Source organism: Bactrocera neohumeralis, chromosome 4, assembly GCF_024586455.1.
Source record: "Bactrocera neohumeralis isolate Rockhampton chromosome 4, APGP_CSIRO_Bneo_wtdbg2-racon-allhic-juicebox.fasta_v2, whole genome shotgun sequence".
Lineage (NCBI taxonomy): Eukaryota > Metazoa > Arthropoda > Insecta > Diptera > Tephritidae > Bactrocera > Bactrocera neohumeralis.
This window is the reverse complement of record NC_065921.1, coordinates 85,110,168-85,130,785: the sequence shown is the minus strand read 5'-3', so window position 1 is coordinate 85,130,785 and position 20,618 is coordinate 85,110,168. Positions and strand designations below refer to the sequence as shown.

The following is a 20,618-nucleotide window of genomic DNA, read 5'->3' as shown; positions in this document are numbered from 1 at the left end:
ATTGCCTTGAAAAAATTAATTGTTTTCAAAAAAACTCATTTGATCAATCACGAGGTCATTATATTTATCTATTTTACTATTAAAGATTGTAGTAGTCGACCGGTTTAGCCTGACTTGCTGCTTCCAAAGATTCTATCTGCTACATTTTTATTGCGATTGCCTTGAAACTTTGGGAAAATGTGCTCGACATATCATAGTATTTAAAATTTTTTTTTGAAAATTCAAAACCCACGTAAGTCCTTAAAATAAAGCAATGGAAAATTATTTCTTCCCTCAAGAGAATAAACTTTTTTTCTTATATTATAGAAACGAGTGTATTACAAATTTTTATACTCTCAACAATGTTGCTAAGGAGAGTATTATAGTTTTGTTCACATAACGGTTGTTTGTAAGTCCTAAAACTAAAAGAGTCAGATATAGGGTTATATATACCAAAGGGATCAGGGTGACGAGTAGAGTTGAAATCCGGATGTCTGTCTGTCCGCCCGTCCAGGCCGTCCGTGCAAGCTGTAACTTGAGTAAAAATTGAGATATCATGATGAAACTTGGTACACGTATTCCTTGGCTCCATAAGAAGGTTAAGTTCGAAGATGGGCAAAATCGGCCTACTGACACGCCCACAAAATGGCGGAAACCGAAAACCTATAAAGTGTCTTAACTAAGCCATAAATAAAGATAATAAAGTGAAATTTGGCACAAAGGATCGCATTAGGGAGGGGCATATTTGGACGCAATTGTTTTGGAAAAGTGGGCGTGGCCCCGCCCCCTACTAAATTTTTTGTCCATATCTCGGAAACTACTATAGCTATGTCAACCAAACTCTACAGTCGTTTTCTTCAGGCATTTCCATATACAGTTCAAAAATGGAAGAACATACAAAGGTTATGTTGAAAATCACTAAAAGTGCGTTAACGGACTAACAAAAAACGTCAGAAACACTAAATTTTTCGGAAGAAGTGGCAGAAGAAGCTGCACCCAGGCGTGGCCTCGTCCACTTATGGACTAAAAACCATATCTCAGGAACTACTAGACCGATTTCAATGAAATTCGGTATATAATATTTTCTTAATACCCTGATGACATGTACGAAATATGGGTGAAATCGGTTAACAACCACGCCTTCTTTCAATATAACGCTATTTTGAATTCCATCTGATGCCTTCTCTGTATAATACGAGTATATACATACATTAGGAACCAATGATGATAGCGGAATAAAACTTTACAAAAATACGGTATTTGAAAAATATGTAAATGACGTATAATGAAATCTCGATTATCACTTTATAATGCGAGAGTATAAAATGTTCGGTGACACCCGAACTTAGCCCTTCCTTACTTGTCTATAATAAATTTAATCAGTATTTCCAATAGATATCTACTGCCTATTTATATAGAGGAATAATTGCAAAAAGCAGAAGAAATCATTGAGGTCGGCGACTTTAGGTTTATTGTGGCCTTTTGAGCGGCATATTTACCAAGGATCCTAAAGAGCAAAAGAAGCTACTAGAAAAATGCCTAAGAGAACGTATTGTTATTTTCAGGACAAAAATATTAACGGCGGATGTTTCAGTAGCGTTTACTTAAGCTGATTTTTTTCGAAAGTAGATCACTACGCAAAAGCTTGGAGCTTTCGTTATAGCTTTAAGTGAATTTGTTCATTTATTTATAGAAACTTAGTTACAATTTCTTCGTTTTTGTAATAATATCTTCAAATCCAGTAATGTAACTATAAGAGTAAAGATATTGGTGTATGGAGTTTGGCGCCAGAGAAATATATGATAATAAAATCTCAAAATGGATAGTTGCAAGTCTAAAAGGCGCTGAGCAAAGGGAATTACATACAGGTCGAAAAATTTTATATCACGGAGCATTTACATTTATGTATGTACATATATTTTTTAGCGATATGAAGCGCTAAGCCTTGCGTGTTGGAGCTTTTAGTTATAGCTTTGCTCCGTATTTACTTTGGGATATGGATTTGGCGTTATAGTAAATTTGAAAATTCAATAAACATAAATTTATGTAAAGTAACGCAAATTTCATATGAAAGAAAAATATTGCTTTGGGTGTGAGTATATATATATATATACATATATGGACCTTCTTAACCATCTATACTGCAAATGCACAGAGCTAGTTAAATATATATAAGTATATGTATATATATATGCAAAATATTCATTCGAATGTGCGCATAAATATTTTGGCACACTGTGCGCAAAAGATAGTGTGTGTTCTATACCAAAACAAAAACAATGAGGAACGGAAGGATGCTGAGCGGCTGGCCGGCTGGGCAGTCTTGCGACTAGGCGGCGCTGCTTTCACGGCTATCCGCTATTTATCACAAATAAATGCAATTGAATTGATTTTTTATTATTTGCATTTTCTAGACAACCACCACACACTCGAACGCATGTGTTTGCGTGTGCGTGCTTGGCTCCTTACAACGCTGTGATTCGCTTTCCTGCCAAATATGAAAATAACAATCCTTTAATATCCTTTTTATTTATTCTTATTCCGCTTTTGTGTGTGTTTACTTGGCTTTCGGGAGATTTGCAGGTGCAAATCTGTTTGTACGCTTGAGGCGAAAACATAATTTAATAGCTGCTGCCCTAAAATGCAAAGCGGAAGCGTGTGAGTCGAATATGATGTTGTTGTTATTGTTGTACGATATTGTAATATTTTTTCAAGCGAAGATCGCTTTTTTCATTGCTTGCGGTGCGAGTCTGCCGATTTGCATATTTTATGGGGTTAGTTTATTTCTGAATTTAGAAATACCCAAAATAGCTTGGTTATGTAAGTGAATAAGACAATAGGAAGACAGCTCGAAGCAAAGTGTCGGGATGAGGCTGGTTGTCAGAATGTAAATAGATATGTGTATATGAAAATACATATGAAATGTGTATATGAAAAAGAAATATTAAAACAAAAAATATTTACAAGTAAGAACGGATTTACTAGACTATGACGTTAATTCATCAGTGTACGGAATTTGAAATAATGAAAGAAAATTTTTAGTGTAAATACCAGTACTTTTTGGTAGTAAACGTTATCTTAGAAATTCATGCATGCAACGGAAAACATTGCCTAAAGTTAGGATTGCAATTGTATGAACTTATCTAAGACACACACCTTATACACCGCAGATGCAAAGTTGCTAAAAAAATGTCTTTTTATTAAACCAATCATGGAAAATATGTTTTTATGTTTTAAACATCTTAAAGTTATCTTTTTCTTCAAGGAAAACATTTAGGGTTTTTATCAAATCAACCTTTTGACACCTTATCTAGCCATAGTTGTTGATATTTCATTAAACCGAGACTCTAAGTAAACAATTTTTTTGTTTATCTGAAGTCGTTGATATTTCCTTAGAAAATAAAGCTGGTTCTTTAAGAAATTTTGTTTACTTAGTTATAGTGATTCCACAACCCAAAGCATATACGATGTCCATGTGATAAAGCAAATTTATTATTGATGTCAACAACCCAAAGCATATACGAGTTGAGACATTAAGTGTATAACTTATCTGGTTTCTCGGGCTCGACAAGTAATTTTGGATACATTAACCGAAACAAATGATAGTCCGATGATGCAAGGTCAGGGCTATATGGTGGATGCATTAAAATATCCCAGCCAAGCTCTCTCAGTTTTTTCCGAGTCATCAAAGATGTGTGTAGTCTAGCGTTGTTCTGATGGAAGACGAAGCCCTTCTGTTGATCAGTTCTGGCCGTTTTTTTTCGATTGATTGCTTCTATCTCATCAGTTGTTGACAGTAAAATGTATAATCAATCATTCGACCAGGCTGGAGCAGCTCATAGTGTATGATTCTTTCCCAATCCCATCAAACACTCAGCATAACCTTTCGAGGCGTCAATCTTGGCTTTGCGACCATTTGTTGAGCCTCACCAAGCTTGGACAATGATCCTTTTCTCACATTACTGTCGTCTTCTGTTACCATTCGCTTCATAAATGATTCGATTTCATTTCGTTTCAGCAAAGATCGAAGATGTTAATTCGGTTCATTAAATTTTTCACAGACAATTCATGTGGAGCCCAAACATCGAATTTCTTTTTGTAGCTAGCCTTTTTTAATTGGTTCAAAACCATTTTTCAGTGGTACTAAATTGTCAGGGTTAAAAGTTCAAAAAATATACCAATGCTAATATATATACTAAAGAGTAAAAAAGCGTATATGGCCTACAATGTATGTAAGTTACTCATTCTAAAATATTAAGCTCACCATGAAACAATTTTGTGGCGCCGTAATCCTTAAAAGGTGTCAGCATTGGAAAGAAACAATTTCATTAGTGAAAGGAAAATTTGGCGCCTTTAAGACGACGCCTATAGATTTATTTGCAAATATATGTATATGGATATTTATAGAAGAATGATAGGCTTCATCTGGAACTCCCTTACTAGATTTGTCACTGCATTTTGCGCTCTTGCAACTGCTTTGTACTCCAATTGTTGGCAAACACTAACCAAACAAATATAGTAAAATATACCACATATCTTTCCAAGGCACATATGTCTTGCCACATGTTAGACCCAGCATCTAAGTGACATTTCTATATTTATATCTATGCACTTCAGTTTATAAAAATCCGCCTCCAGCACCGCCTTTTTAAAAGACATTGTGGTCATGTGTCAATGGCGTCAATGCGACTGCCTGCCTTAGAGTCGGTGTGCTCTATGCTGACTCCTACACACCACACAATCGCCAACATTTCCGCTTGGCGTCAGTCGTCGTTTTCTTTATTCAATTGTGCACACCCTTCGTTGTCGGCTGATTAGAATTTCTGCAATTGAAAACTCGTTTGAATGCCTTCGAGAAAGTCTCTGCCTCGTCTTGCATGAAGTTCGCTTTGTTCGTACCGCTAACTTGCCTGTATTTGTCATGCAGTTACTGCTTTCATACAAAGTTTTCTTAGAATATACGTAAGTCAGTAAGTTCCTTAAGGAGTTGAGCCCGCATGGTCGCCAACACCTTGACCACATGCATGCAGTCGCAGCGTGCAAGTGCGCAACGTGTGCCCGCAAGCTTTGCCAACGAAATTGAATTTAAAAGTTTTTGATTTAGGGGGTGGCTATGAAAACTACATAAGTTTATTTTGCTGGCTTTTTAGTTTTTTTATTTCTCTCGTTCTTCATGCTCTTGCTTTTGCTTGTCAACGCGTCAGACGAAAGTTTTGTTTGTTGTAAGAACTTTGGCGCAGTTGCTCATAGCTTTGAGCAGCTCAGGTAGAGCTGGATGTTCTAAAGTTCACTAATCAAAATTTTATGTTTTGTAGGGTTCTGTGATTACGTCTTGTCAGTAGTCTTTAAGCAGTCGCAGCCGTTATTATCTACAAATATAATATTATTTATCTAACTAATCAGGGACTTATTGAACTTTGGAACTATCAGCTACTACTCTTTATATAGACGATGACTGAGCTCAATATTAAGTGTTGAAATTCAAACTAACACCACACCCGAAAAATTTTGCCAGCTTCGAGAACTGATACGTGTTCCACCGGGTCTTATAATAACCGGTGATTCAAGTAGAGGTATATTTTTCAATAGCCTTCGCGCTTCGCTCAACTTAATCGGCCTACTGAGCGTACTACTCACAAAACACCATCACCAGCTTGAGACCCAACATTCATTATTAGACAATATTGGACCGAAAAGACCACGTGCAAGCAAAATTGCCGCATTTTGGACGAACGGCTACCCGAAGACATTCAAGAGCTGACATTTCATCCAGAAAAAACAACGGTTTGGTGTAGATAATTGCCCGGCGAAATCGTTAATCAATGAATTTATTGAGAGAACACTGCGGTGAGAAGATAATTTCACATTTTCGACCGGTCGGTTGGCCACCAAGATCATGCGATATCACATCATTACACTTTTTCCTATGGGAATATGTAAAGTCAGAAGTCTATGCGGACAATCCCGCTTCGATTCAGGTTACCAGTCGAAAATTGGACTCATTGGATGGACGGACCATCTGAGATGTAGCCTCGGCCTACGAAAGAGATATTCATGAAAAAATAAATGCCAAGGAATGTTCTTTCGAACGATAACAAACATTACCAATTAAATTTGAAGTTTATATATTTTTTGAAGTAGGGAACCTCGAAATGGATCACCTTTTCTATACATAAATCTGATTTCCAAGCTATGTAAGCCCGCAAGATGTCGCTGAGATGGAATTTTAGAAACGCTTGAGTGTAACAATCGAATTGGCCGCGGAAATGATAACAATTATGATATTTACAATAAACAATATATATAAATGTAATTATTTTTACTTTTATTTGTTCTTTTGAAATATTCAATTACAACAATTGCAAACTATTACAATCAGTGTTAAAGTCCAATTGCGCACTCTCATGCATGAATTAACAATTAACTGAACTGGAAAACAAAAACGTAAACAAATTTTCTCATCTTTCTATATTTAAAATGCTTAATGATGCCATAAAATCAAATTAATGCACAAATAGCAAGCCATTACTCAACAGACAATCAGCATTGCGAATTAGACAAAACGGTGGTTTTTCAATTGAATAAAAAAAAATAACAATAGAAAATTTAAGTATGTAATCATTTTTTTTAAAGCTTTTGAAATTTTATTGTACTTCAATTTATTTGAGTAAAACTGTCATATCACTTAATCCATACTCACCGTCAGTGCATTGACTGTAAGTTTGACTGTGTAATTTCATGCTCAATTTATATTTGGCATTTCTTTTATTGTAGCTAAGTATATACAATATATGTATGTACTATATGTAGTTATATACAAACATACATCTATATCATATGTAAATCAGTGGCGAAAATTGTCAACATGATTAATCAACCTGAAAAATATGCACCGAAGAGGTGGCAATTCTAACAAAATGCCACATTTCAAGCGCAATTTATTGCCTTTAAGATGTTTAATGACATATTTTTCAAAATATGTGTTAGTTTGCTGAAATGAAGTTGAGAGAAATTGAATGGACTGGCAGACCTCCCGTGCTGTGGCCTTAAAATAATGTTCTTTAGCTTAAAAAGTGACAGATGTGCGGTAATGTGGGTATTAATACACTTACAAAGGAATGTCTTATACATAAAATTCATTGATTGGTAGGAAAATTTGGATATTTCTTTCAATGAAAATATATTTCAAGCAATTTGTATTTCGTAAATTTTCAAATAAACACAAAGATGAATTTTTATTTACTAATTTTATTGAAATGAATTTCATTAGTTTACTCAAAAAAATTATTTTGGAAAAAAGGTAAAACAAAAACTTTTTAAAATTTATGTAAGCTTTCAACTTGCAAAACAAAAAAATCCAGAGCTAAAAACATGTAAAGAATGACTAACATCGGGTGTAAACTAATATTTTATACTATTACAACTTGCCAAAGTAAAAGCTCTTAAACTTGCTGGACAAATTCTATATTAAAATATGCCTGGGTTTCACTAAGGTAACTTACATAGTATCACCAACTATATGGAGTAAACTCAGTCGAGTTTTCGAAATTCTGATATTACTTATTTATGAGCTAGACCAGGCTTTCACCCGAGTTTATCTATTTGAGTTACAAAGATACATTGTTGTTCGAAAAGCTTTATATTAGGAATGTGGGTGCTCATAGAGGTTTTGACCCGATTCAACCCATTTTTGATACACAGGGCAACTATTGTCAGGAGAGTTTCTCTCTTAATTTCAATTGTATATACCATACAGTCACCGATATTTTCAGTCAAAAGTCAACTATTGATACTGAGGTCCACATATTCGGTACCTAGTGGCTTGAACTGTTGTGGTTGGATTTGAGCAATTTTTGGTCAGAAGGTGGCACGCACATCGTTCAATTTCGACACCGGCTCCTATAAACCCCTTTTATACCATCTCGCATGTAAAATTTAATGCATCTGACATATTTAGTTACTGACTTATCACACTTTTAGTCCTTTTTAACAAACCCGTTATATGGGAAGTGGGCAAGGTTAACATCCGATTTCACCTATTTTCACACTATCGCAAGATGCGTTAAAAAAATTGCCTCTGTGCAAATTTCGGTGGTATAGTTTTATTAGTTCGGATATATATGTAGTATATATTATATATTAAACATATAAGGAGGAGGCTGAGAGTTTTAGATTTATTTTTCTTAGCGATGAGATAGTGGATCTTCCATGCATTCACTGCGGCAGTGTTGAGGCAATTCGTAAACAGTGACCACGACAACCTTCTTACTCGCATTGCAATTTGGCAATTGGAAACAGCGTTTTCGTGTAAATCAACTGCTCCCATATGTTTTTTGTATTCGCATATCATTCGAAGTTGATGCATCTTGATTATTATTTTGTCATCTCGCGAATATCTGGAATTTGTGAAATTCTGAAATTACTATAGCACTTGCCATGATCACGACCAATATTTTCTTTTAGACAGTTAACAGCTCCTGGGTAAGTCTAAGAGAATTTAAATGAATACCGTTTGAGTTCTTCCAAGTTGTTTCGCCTAATTGAGTTTCTGCCGTTTACACGTATCTTGCATTTTCCGCATGATCCGCACTCGTTGATGGATCAGAAAAGTCTTGTTCATTCTATGCATAATTACCTTAATCTCAACAGCGACTTCAAGAGTAGAATCAAGCTAGTAACAATATTCTTATCATCAATTTGCTCTTCATCGCTGAAGTTAAGAGTTGAGAGAGGAATTTAAATAATTCCCATGTTTTCATTAAAAAGTATTCCTTCTTCTTAATTTTCACTTTTACTGCACTGATCTATGACGAGCATCGCATCTCTCTGACTACTGAAAAATACCATGAATTATAACATGTATAAACGAACATCACATTTGAAAAAATTTTAAACGATATCGAACACGATCTGCCCAAGTATTGCTCTACTTGTAGTGTAATACGAATAAAGGTAGCAAAAAAATGAAGAATAATCCAGAAAATAAAATTTAATCAATAAAAACAGAACAAAAACAAATGATGTATAAAAATGCACAAAAAAACACAACGGAGTTTTAAGCCGATTCTTAAAAGAGCACACTAATAAACCTATTTTGATTTCGAAAACAAACTCAAATTTAATTTTTAAAACACATGAACAGTACTTGAATTTTATTTGCAACATAAAGAGGTGTCTTAAGAGTATCACTTTTAATATTTTCTTCGCATAACTACTCTTATAGACCGTGTTCAAAAAACGAAGCTCTCGTGTCCAGCTGAATAACATTGGCGAATTTGGTAGGCGGTGTCACATTCATCGGTGCCCTTTAAACCATTGCACTTAGCTTGAGCAGCCTTGGCTTTCTCCTCGCCGATCAATTTGCCCAAAATGTTCTGTACCTTTTCCTCATTGACCTTACCATTCTCTACAAAGCCCAAATTACCTAGCATGCACTTGGCGAAGCATTTGACTTTGCCATCGACTTGACTGTCATCGCCTTTGAGGAGAGCACGAATCGCCTCTTCGGAAGCACCGGTTTCCTTCAAGCATTCAGCAGCTGCAGCGTGTACCTTTTGTTTCTGCTCCTCGGTCAACTTGCCGACGCCCTGAAGGATTGGAGTATTTATGATACGGTGTTAGGAAGGATGCTAAAAAATATTTATAAATTTAACAGTAATCGCTTACCTCTTGCGCAGCAGCGACGGCGACGAAGGTTAGCAAAACAGCAACAGCGAAGAATTTCATGTTTGTTGATTTTGTATTGTTTTTGGTAGTTGGTGTGAAAAACGGGTTCTAGTTCTCACTTTGAGCGTTGGCTGTGAACTGATTGCCGGTTGTTGGACGAACTGTCTTTTTATATGCGCTTCTAAGCCGGCAGCTCACCAATAACGCCGGAGGATGACAGATTTTGTTTACTTTTTTTTGTTTTTTTCTCGTTTATGAACACATTAAGCGAGCATTTAGCGTGGTTTTAATTGTAAGAATTTTTTGATTTTACTTTATTCACTTGGTTTTGATTTATCTGTTTTTGTTTGAACCTTTTCGCAATTAAACAGCCGGCGACTGCAAAGCAAAACAAGAAAAAACGTTAACTTCGGTTGCAACGAATCTATAATACATGTAAAAAACTGCTTAAAAGAACTTGATTCCGAGCGTTTATTTTGTATATCCGCTATATGCTTTAGCAATACGATCTGAACAATTTCTTTGAAGGTTACATAATAGCTTTAACAATAACTCTTTTCATTATCTCGTCAAATGAACATTTTTTCATACAAGCACTTGATTCCAAACGCTCAGTTTGTATCATAGCTATATGCTATAGTGCTCCGATATGGGCGTTTCTGACAAATGAGCAGCTCTTCTGAAAGAAAAGAACGTGTATAAAATTTCAGTTCGATATCATCAACACAGAAATAACAATTTACCTTTATATAGACTGGCAGACAGCCAAACAGAGGGACATGGCTAAATCGAATCAGCTCGGCATGTTGGGTTGTCCATTGAGATATCTATTTTATAGGGTCTACGAAGATACCTTCTGAGTGTTAAAAACTTCGTGGCTAAATTAATATAGTAAATTGTTTGGAGTATAAATATAAATATCTCAAACCATATTTGGTGAAGGGAATATATATATATGAGTGATTTAAAAATTATTTTAGGCTTAACAGTAATCAAAACCGAAGCTACATTGCTCTAAGCTTACATATTTAGACGACATTTGAAATTCGAGATAAGACATTTATATACGGCAAGTGTTGCTAAGATATCCCAAAGGAATTAAGTAGGTATATTTTCTTGATCCCAGCTACCTAATATGTATTGAGTAGTCGAGAAAGTCTTTTCGTACTTCTAATCAAACATCAACTTTTTTTTCATAGTTATAATGAATTTAATGAACCAAATATGTACCATTTTGGTCGACCACTTTTTTTCATTTTTCTACTAGAGACATTATTCCATCAGTGTAAAACTTTTCTGGTTTCTCGACGAAAAACTGCGACAAGTAATCTTCACAGGCTTTCTAATGAATGTTAAGTTACTTAGTGATCTCATAGTTGCTTATGTGACCTGTTCAATCTTTTCCATAGTTTCATCGACTTTTTAAACGATAGGTCGACCAGAGCGAGATGCATCTTTCACATCGAAATTTCCATAACGGAAGTGAGCAAACCATTGTTGTGCTACACCAACTGATACAGCATCGTCTCCGTAAACTTCAAAAATTTCTTTGGTGGCTTGAGTGGCCCTTCCCTTTTTCATTTTTCATTTTTTACTTATTTTTGAACAGCTGCAACTCTTTTTCAACTTCCCCGAATTATTTGGTTAAATGAAGCTTAAAGTCTCACGTTTCCAGCACAATATGGTATGATACAATGTGATTGGTAGCACTGGTGATATACGACTGCCACGACATCTATTGACAAAATATTTAGACCCCGGTACCTATATTTGACTTTTGTTCGAAAATGTCGGACAATGCGTGATATACATATATAACTGAAATTAAGGTATAACCTTTCTCGCATAATGGTATGTCTGTATGTCAAAAATGGGTTGATCGGACTAATACTTCTCTAGCCCCCATTTAATTAATATAAAAATTTTCGAGCTGTCGGGTGACATTGTACTGCATACTACATATGTATCGGCCAATATGTGAGTTATTCCAAAGTGAATATGAGTGCGGGTTTTACTCATAGCAGTGTATCTTTGTGCCTAAATTAGATAAATTTTAGCGAAAACTTAACTCACCCCCATATATGTAACTAATTTCAGGATTTTCGAACATTCAGCTGGCTTCACTTTATATGATTGCTTTTACACCTTAAAGTCTTTCCCTGGTTTTGATTCTTTCAAGTTGCAATAGTATGAAATGTTCAAACGTTGAAACGTTGCACCCGCACTTAGCCCTCCTTGCTTGGTAATTTGTAATTTCGATATGTTTCGAACTCAAAGTATCAGGTTTTTTTCCATTAAGAGTAAGTGATTTATAAAATCGTTTTATAGTTGGTTGAGATATGAATATACCTTCCAAACAAAAAAAAAATTAGGTGTTACCTCACAAGTGAAGTGATTCGATTCTTTTTTTATTCAAATTTTTGTGTTTTCCTTAGATGTCACATACAAATGATTTTACTGAAGAGATTTAAAGTTTTAAGGCGATTCATAAATCGCATTCTTAAAAGAGCACACCCATAAACCATATTTTGATTTTGAAAAAAAGCTCAAGTTTAAAACGCCTGAAGGGTACGTGAATTTTATTTGCAAGTTATAAAAGTGTCTTAAGAGTATTAATGTTAGTTTATTTTTTTTTTTAAATAATAATAATCTATGCTATTTAAAAAGCGAAGCCGTTGTAATCAGCTGAATAACATTGGCGAATTTGGTAGGCGGTGTCACATTCGTCGGTGCCCTTTAAACCATTGCACTTAGCTTGAGCAGCCTTAGCCTTCTCCTCGCCGATCAATTTGCCCAAAAAGTTCTGTAAGGTTTCCTCATTGACCTCACCATTCTCTACATAGCCAAATTTACCCAGCATGCACTTGATGAAGCATTTGACTTTGCCATCGACTTGGCTGTCATCGCCTTTGATGTGAGCACGAATCGCCTCTTCGGAAGCACCGGTTTCCTTCAAGCATTCAATGCCCAAAGCGTGAGCCTTTTGTTTCTGCTCCTCGGTCAACTTGCCGATGCCCTGAAGGATTGGAGTATTTATGATACGGCGTCAGAGCGGATACAAAACAATATTTTTAAATTCATGAGTAATCGCTTACCTCTTGCGCAGCAGCGACGGCGACAAAGGCTAGTAAGACAGCAACAACAAAGAATTTCATGTTTGTTGATTTTGTATTGTTTGTTTGGTAGTTGGTGTGAAAAACGTCTTCTAAGTCTCGTTGCTGGGTGAATTGTCTTTTTATATGCGCTTCTATGCCGGCAGCTCGCCAATATCGCCTGATTATGAGTGATTTTGTTTGCTATTTTCTAGATTTTTTATGTTTAAGTTTTTTTTTTTGTTTTTACTTTATTCAGTTGGTTTTGATTTACATATATGTTTTTGTTTAAATTAAACAGCCGGCGAATTCAAAACAAAACAAGAAAAAACGTTAACTTTGGTAGCACCGAAGCTATAATATATGTATATCTATAAAAAACTGCTTACAAGAACTTGATATTCTGACTGGACATTGTCCAATAGGCATTCATACTGCAAATAAACTCACCGATACAAATTATCAGAATTGTGTGAAAGAAGGTGCAGTGTATATATCAAGGTTCTCTCTTCTCCATTGTCCAACTTTCGCAAGGCTGAGATTGAAACATACTTTAGGCGATCTAGAAACGATTGCTGAATCTGACTTTAGCTGCCTCAATAAATTTTTTTTAATAAGTAGACCAGAGTCTCATTTTACATCTAAGATGAAACAAGAAGATTTTATAACAGCCAGAATCAAAAATGGACAATGGACGTGACGCCGCCTACATTTCGGTGAAAAGCCATATCTCAGGACCTGCTCGACCGATATTGACCAAATTTGGTATATAATGTTATCCTAACATTCCTACATATAACAGCGCGTATACAAACTAAATTAGACTCCAACCATGTTTACTTCAAATTGAAGCCAATTTTAAATTTCATCTGATGCTTTTACTTTCTAGATTGCGCAAATCAAGCACCAATGTACCATTTGTGTCGATATTAAACTATGCCCGAATAGTGCGCTTAAAATAAGCCACTTTATTACCCAAATTTGTACAAATCAGACCGAAATTATGTCCCGAGATACGAATCAAATCCCGAATATGTGAATCAAATTTTCAGTTGCAAACTTTTCATCGAAAATATCGGTCAATCTGTGAAATTTATTGTATAAATTCGTATTTCAGCCTTTTCTAATAATCAAATGGCTGTATGTCAAAAATATATTGAATTGTACCAATAATTTCTTCAGCCCTGTATACCTAATAGAAAGATTTTCGAACTTCCATTTGACTTTATTCCGCTTATAACGTCAAAAATCGGCTGAAAACTTTCCCTCGACCTCATATAACTTACAAATATTTGCACCTGCAAGCCACTGTCAAGTTGCAAGTGTATAAAATGTTCGGTTACACCTGAACGTACCGCTTCCTTACTTGTTATATTTCCTTATACGTAGTTTGCAATTTCTATATAATTCAAACTCAAAAGTATCAGGTTTTTTTTCCATTAAGGAAAAGCGATCTATTAATCGGTTTGAAGTTTTTTGAGATATAGTGAAGTGAGAGCCTAAGGATATAACTTCCGAACACAAAAAAATGTATTGCTATACCACACACACACTGTACAAATTATTTTTTGAAGAGTAGCGTTGCGTATACGCACCAGAGGAAGCAAATGCGTTGAGGAATTTGCCGATTCTTTTTTCTTCAAATTTTACTGTTGAGCCGAAATCTTGAGTGCCTTTCTCGGATATCAGATATAAACGATTCTATTGAAGAGCTGTAAAGTTTTAACGCGATTCATAAAGAGCATACTCATCAACCATATTTTGATTAAAAAAAAAAGAACTCAAATTTAACTTTAAACAAACAAGAAAAGTGCGTAAATTTTATTTGCAACTTATAAAAGTGTCTTAAGAGAATTAATCTTAGTAAATTTTTTTATAAATAATAATAATCTATGCCATTTAAGAAATGAAGTGGTAGTCAGCTGCATAACATTGGCGAATTTGGTAGGCGGTGTCACATTCGTCGGTGCCCTTCAAGCCATTGCACTTAGCTTGAATAGCCTTAGCTTTATCCTCGCCGATCAATTTGCCCAAAAAGTTCTGTACGTTTTTCTCATTGACCTTACCATTCTCTACATAGCCCAATTTACCCAGCGTGCACTTGGCATAGCATTTGACTTTGCCATCGACTTGGCTGTCATCGCCTCTGATGAGGGCACGAATCGCCTCCTCGGCTGCACCGGTTTCCTTCAAGCACTCAGTGGTCAAAGTACGGGCCTTTTGTATCTGCTCCTCGGTCAACGTGCCGACGCTCTGAAGGATTGGAGTATGTGTGATTCGGTGCCAGAAAGGATGCAAAATATATTTAAAACTGTATCACTAATCATTTACCTCTTGCGCAGCAGCGACGGCGACCAAGGCTAGTAAAACAGCAACAGCGAAGAATTTCATATTTGTCGATTTTGTATTGTTTGTTTGGTAGTTGGTTTGAAAAAGGTGTTTAGTTCTCACCTAGAGCGTTGGCTGTGAACTGATTGCCGGTTACTGGGCCAATTGTCATTTTATATTTGCTTCCAAGCCGGGAGCTCACCAATATCGCCAGAGGATGTGTGTTTTTGTTTACTATTTTCTAAAATTTCATTTAGGTTTTGTTTGTTTGTTGTAAACACATTAAGCGAGTATTTAACGAGGTTTTAATTCTAAGTACTTTTTTTTAATTAATTATTTAATTATTTTTGTGTGCAATTGCAAGGTTTTTCTAATTAAGCAGCCGACAAATTCCAAATAAAAAAAATTGAAATATACATATGTATAACCTTATTTGTGTAGCGTAAATAGTGTAACAATATGTATATGCATGTGTGTGGTTTAAGATTGAACTAGTGTTTCATAGTAAACTATATTCTTTAAACCTATAAAGACGATATGTGAAATTCGAGTTAAGTTATTTTATGTACGCCAAGTTTTGGTAAGATATCCCAATGAAAGCTGAGATTCTAACTGTCAAATAACCAATATCTATAACGAGTTTCATTATTAAAATCTATTGACGGGCACCCTTACGCCAATCAGACTATTGTATTTAAGTACAAGTTGGATTTTGGTTGCCATCATGCGTTTTAGCACTAGAGCTATGGATCTCGCGTGGGTGTGGTGATTGACGACCAGCTTATGTGCGACTGCAAGATTCTTCCGGCTTAGAGTAGAACGCAAGCGTGATGCTGAACTATTTGCTCTTAGAATTCGTTTGCGGTCATAATGGGCCATGACGAAGAAAAATATTGAGTAGTCGAAAAAGTATTTTCGTATTTTGTCAACAGATGTCGTTGCAGTCGCATATCGCCAGTGCTACCAATCACATTGTGTCATACCATATAGTGTTAGAAAGGTGAGATCCTAAGCTTTATTTAACTAAAAAAAAATTTAATTCGCGGAAATTGACAGCTGTTCAAAAATGAGTGAAAATAATGAAGAAATTCGCTATATTTTGAAATTTTTGTATAAAAAAGGGAAGAATACCACGCAAGTCACCAATGAAATTTGTGAAGTTTACGGAGACGATGCTGTATCAATACGCGTAGCACAACAATGGTTCGCTCGCCTCCGTTCTGGAAATTTCGAAAATTCGATTTACGCTAATGAAAGTTTTACATTGAGGGAATAATGTCTCTAGCGGAAAAATGGCAAAAAGTGGTCGACTAAAATGATACATATTTGTTTATTTATTTAATATTATAAATATAAAAAAATAAGTTGAAGTTTGATTAGAAATGCGAAAATCCTTTCTCGACTAATCTTTATGAAAAAAAAATATATATATTTTTTAATTTTTATTTGCACAAAACAGTTTCGAAAGAACTCAAAGATAAGATAAATTATTTCTTCTATAGGAAAATAAAGAAACAGGACTTGTTTCACATCGTGGATATCCATAGTGATTTATTACAAAGAAATCTATTAGCTTTAGTAAAAAAATATATACAGCCTAAAGTGACCTTATTTAAAAATTCAATAAATTTTTCTCGCAACTGAAAGATTCAACAAAAATAGTTCGAATAATATTTAATTTTTGCCATTTTCAAAATTTTAACTACTTTGAATAAACGAGAGATGATAACAGTGACAATTTTGTTTTCATATTTCTTTTTAGTTGCAAAATCGATATATTTCAGAATCATAACTCTCAGTACTTTTCCATTAAGGTTAAGTGATCCATTAAATCGTTATTTTCTTTTCCTTTACATTCGTAATCTACATACATGCAGTTGAAGGCAGATAATTGTACAAGATAGTTCTGAAACGTGTTAATGCTTTTTTTATATATATATTTTTTATTTATATTCATAAAACTTGAACTTTTACTTTATCTGTTTCACTCATTTCTAACACCATCTGGGCATTTCGCTAAACCGGCAAATAATATCCAAGAAAAAGTGCCAAATCAGCGTTAGGCATCACTTTTGCATTTTTTGTATTAATTATTGTCTTTTATAATTTTTTGCAGCAGGCGTGAGCACAATTGAAATCAATCTTCTCGACTTCACTTAATTCAATTGTTTTATTTGTTGCCCTCCGCGCTTTTATCTAACAAGCTTTCGTAGCTATGTATGTGTGCTTGAGGTGGCGAAAAGAAAAAACATAACAGCTTATATGTAGAAGAACATGACAATCCCCCTTTTTTCTTTAAGCAAACTGGTATCTATAGCCATTGTTTACCCGTGTCTACCTGAGCCCGCTGCTCTCAAGCGGTCAACGTAATTGGCAATAAAGAGACTTCAGCCGTGTGCCATGCACTGAAGCCGAAACGCGCTAGAAAACAGAGGTGAGAAAAAGTTCAAAGTCTATTTGAATTAAAAAACAAAAAATACGACTATTTAATTCGCCTTGCCTCAGCGGTTTTTTGACGATTCCGCTGTGAAATTTGCATTATTAAATAAAACGCAACAAATTTATTCACTTTAAGAAGAATATTATGCATATACTAAGTAAAAAACCTTACACAAAGTTAATTGTCTGAAAATGCATGCGAGTATGAGTTTTTGCTGCAGCTCTATTTTTTTATGATTTTGTATGCATTTTATGCATTTTACTCTACTTAATTCCCTGCGGTATCATTAAATACTCGTTAAGTTTTCCATGAAATGTCAACAACGTCTCTGAGTCAGCTTGCGCTTTTGCTTGCAACGGAAATCGAAGGGTACACCATATAAACGTTGTCATCACATATGTAACTGAGGATCGCTATAATATACGCTTATTCATATATGTTTGTAGTTTAAGTAACTATACAAACTAATTTAAATTTATCTACAAAAAAGTAAAGATATTAGATTCTCTAGAGGCCCGGACCCGGGTATCAAATACCAGCTGTACTAGTTCATTCATAGAATCAATAAAACTAAGCAAGGCTCTCTACAACTAGAGATCATTCAACCATTTCGAAATTTCCAATAAGTTTAAAGAAATATGAGATTTAGTGCAGCGGCTTCTTAAGTACAGAGAAATAGATTGAATATTTTGGTGTCTTCAGCTAATATAAAATGTTTTAGAGAAGCAATATCCTAAATCTTAAAGGGTGATGCACTGATTAGGGCGACCCTCCAACTTTTCGATACCATTTTTGTAGTACGATTTATCCTTTGCTTCAAAATAGATCTCAGTTTCACCTCTACATTCGACAAAATTTTTTCCCAGCGAGCGTTTTTTTGAGATCTGCTAACAGAAAATAGTCGCTGAGGGACAGATCTGGAGAATACGGTGGATGTGAAAGCATTTCGTGGATTTTTGTCAACGTTTTCACTGACTTCTGACCCAGTGCATTATTTTGGTGAAACAGCTCTTTCTTTTTCTTCAAATGCGACGGTTTTTCGGCGATTTTGGTAATGAAGCGGTATAATAACGTTATGTAGTAGTCGCTATCCATTTTCAAGGTATTCCATAAAAATTATTCCATGCTCATTTCAAAATACAGACACCAAAACCTTGCCAGCTGACCGTTGCGTTTTTTTCCGCTTTGGAGCGGGTTTCTCGTGTGTAGCTCACTCGCATGACCAACGATTAGACTTCGGACTGAAATGATAGAGTCATGTTTCATCCATTGTCATATATCGACGTAAAAACGGAAGTTCATTCCGCTTAAGCACCTCCAAACACTGCTACAAATCATTAACTCGTCTTTGTTTTTGGTCAAAAGTGAGGTCGCGTGACACAAACTTTGCATAGAGCTTTCCAATACCCAAATATTAGAAAATGCTATGACTTACACGTTCAGTTGATATCTTTAGAGTTCCTGATATCTCGAACAATTTCTCCTTACGGTCATCCAAAATAATTTTGTGGACTTTTTTGATGTTTTCGTCGGTAACAATCTGTTTTGGGCAGCTCCTACGATCGCCGTCTTTGATGCTCATTTCGCCTCGTTCAAACTGAACAAATCCCTTTTCGACGCTTGATTTCCCAGATAAAGAGTACAGATAATGTTGATTAATTTAAGTTTTTTAACAACAAGCGAAGTAACTTTTTACACATATTTTTCATAAAAACAAAAGTTACTTCACTTAAAATGATATAATTCACAAACTAATGATCCGAGAGCTATCAAGTTTATACACGCGCTTTTCGAAGGTTGGTTCTAACTAAAAATCATATGGATTTTATTGTAACAACGACCTGTTGTATCATGGATTTTATATACTACAGAATCTTTTATCCGTTCTAGCAGTATGTTCAAATAATTGTTGTAGACTGTTAAAATAAAAAGTATTTTTCTCTCTTTTTAGATACCTTTCTCCCAAGAAGATCGAAAATATGAGTGAAGGAACAAAAAATTTACTATGGAAGATACGTGGGTTCCAAGCCACAGCTGCCATCTGCATGTTAAAAACTAGTCTTAAGAGAGTTTTGACAAAGTTCTCATGAATAAAACAGACTTCTTCTAAAACAAAAAATCAATTAGTTGTTTACTGTTTGTCACTTTCAGAGCAGGGAAAATATTCCGAATGGAGCTTGGAAGTAATCATAAATTTAGGCTGTTGTTTGAATTGAAAAATCAACTAATATCGCTTCATAAGTAATAATTGAATTATAATTGCAATCTGATGAGACGTTAACAGCTTAAAGTACTAACAGTTTTTTTTTTGTAAGTTACCGAGACTAAATTTTGCATATCGTTGCTGGACATTAGTATAATACGAATGACGTGATAACGTAAATAATTAGTACAGTTATATTAATTACTTAATTAACCAATTAGTTGAGTCTAAAACAATACGGGATTCCCATATTTTTAGCAAAGCGCACTATTCAAGTTTTACAGAGACGTGACGTTTATAAGATTCTAAGTGCGGTTGGACCTCTGTAAATGCTCTGTTGTTGATTGCACAAGATCTGGTTATATTTTTATACTCTCGCAACAATGTTGCTAAGGAGAGTATTATAGTTTTGTTCACATAACGGTTGTTTGTAAGTCCTAAAACTAAAAGAGTCAGATATAGGGTTATATATACCAAAGTGATCAGGGTGATGAGTAGAGTTGAAATCCGGATGTCTGTCTGTCCGTCCGTCCGTCTGTGCAAGCTGTAACTTGAGTAAAAATTGAGATATCATGATGAAACTTGGTACACTATGGCTCCATAAGAAGGTTAAGTTCGAAGATGGGCAAAATCGGCCCACTGCCACGCCCACAAAATGGCGGAAACCGAAAACCTATAAAGTGTCATAACTAAGCCATAAATAAAGATATTTAAATGAAATTTGGCACAAAGGATCGTATTAGGGAGGGGCATATTTGGACGTATTTTTTTGGAAAAGTGGGCGTGGCCCCGCCCTCTACTAAGTTTTTTGTACATATCTCGGAAACTACTGTAGCTATGTCAACCAAACTCTACAGAGTCGTTTTCTTCAGGCATTTCCATATACAGTTCAAAAATGGAAGAAATCGGA

The 20,618-nt window shown here is 35.1% G+C and overlaps 3 protein-coding genes and 1 long non-coding RNA gene across 4 annotated transcripts; 1 reads left to right on the top strand and 3 right to left on the bottom strand.

Moving 5' to 3' along the window:
• Window positions 1–9,096: 9,096 nt before the first annotated feature.
• Window positions 9,097–9,804, bottom strand: LOC126754912 (general odorant-binding protein 56d-like). Its single transcript, XM_050467117.1, has 2 exons — window positions 9,646–9,804; window positions 9,097–9,566 (listed from the first exon to the last, which is right to left on the bottom strand). The coding sequence occupies exons 1-2, from the start codon at window positions 9,703–9,705 to the stop codon at window positions 9,210–9,212; spliced, it is 417 nt and encodes a 138-aa protein (XP_050323074.1). The 5' UTR covers window positions 9,706–9,804; the 3' UTR covers window positions 9,097–9,209.
• A 2,452-nt stretch (window positions 9,805–12,256) lies between these two features.
• Window positions 12,257–12,853, bottom strand: LOC126754921 (general odorant-binding protein 56d-like). Its single transcript, XM_050467129.1, has 2 exons — window positions 12,741–12,853; window positions 12,257–12,661 (listed from the first exon to the last, which is right to left on the bottom strand). The coding sequence occupies exons 1-2, from the start codon at window positions 12,798–12,800 to the stop codon at window positions 12,305–12,307; spliced, it is 417 nt and encodes a 138-aa protein (XP_050323086.1). The 5' UTR covers window positions 12,801–12,853; the 3' UTR covers window positions 12,257–12,304.
• Window positions 12,854–14,523: 1,670 nt separating this feature from the next.
• On the bottom strand, window positions 14,524–15,231 carry LOC126754913 (general odorant-binding protein 56d-like). Its single transcript, XM_050467118.1, has 2 exons — window positions 15,069–15,231; window positions 14,524–14,990 (listed from the first exon to the last, which is right to left on the bottom strand). Exons 1-2 carry the CDS (start codon window positions 15,126–15,128, stop codon window positions 14,637–14,639), a joined length of 414 nt encoding a protein of 137 aa, XP_050323075.1. The 5' UTR covers window positions 15,129–15,231; the 3' UTR covers window positions 14,524–14,636.
• A 340-nt stretch (window positions 15,232–15,571) lies between these two features.
• On the top strand, window positions 15,572–19,628 carry LOC126754922 (uncharacterized). The gene is made up of 2 exons (XR_007666431.1): window positions 15,572–15,645; window positions 19,457–19,628. It is a non-coding gene; the product is annotated as an uncharacterized LOC126754922 (long non-coding RNA).
• The last annotated feature ends 990 nt before the right edge of the window (window positions 19,629–20,618 follow it).

Coding starts and splice junctions, on each gene's coding strand:
- LOC126754913 (XM_050467118.1), bottom strand. CDS start 15,128: ATGAAATTCTTCGCTGTTGCTGTTTTACTAGCCTTGGTCGCCGTCGCT. Junction 14,991..15,068: donor CCGTCGCTGCTGCGCAAGAG/GTAAATGATTAG, acceptor CCAATCCTTCAG/AGCGTCGGCACGTTGACCGA.
- LOC126754912 (XM_050467117.1), bottom strand. CDS start 9,705: ATGAAATTCTTCGCTGTTGCTGTTTTGCTAACCTTCGTCGCCGTCGCT. Junction 9,567..9,645: donor CCGTCGCTGCTGCGCAAGAG/GTAAGCGATTAC, acceptor CCAATCCTTCAG/GGCGTCGGCAAGTTGACCGA.
- LOC126754921 (XM_050467129.1), bottom strand. CDS start 12,800: ATGAAATTCTTTGTTGTTGCTGTCTTACTAGCCTTTGTCGCCGTCGCT. Junction 12,662..12,740: donor CCGTCGCTGCTGCGCAAGAG/GTAAGCGATTAC, acceptor CCAATCCTTCAG/GGCATCGGCAAGTTGACCGA.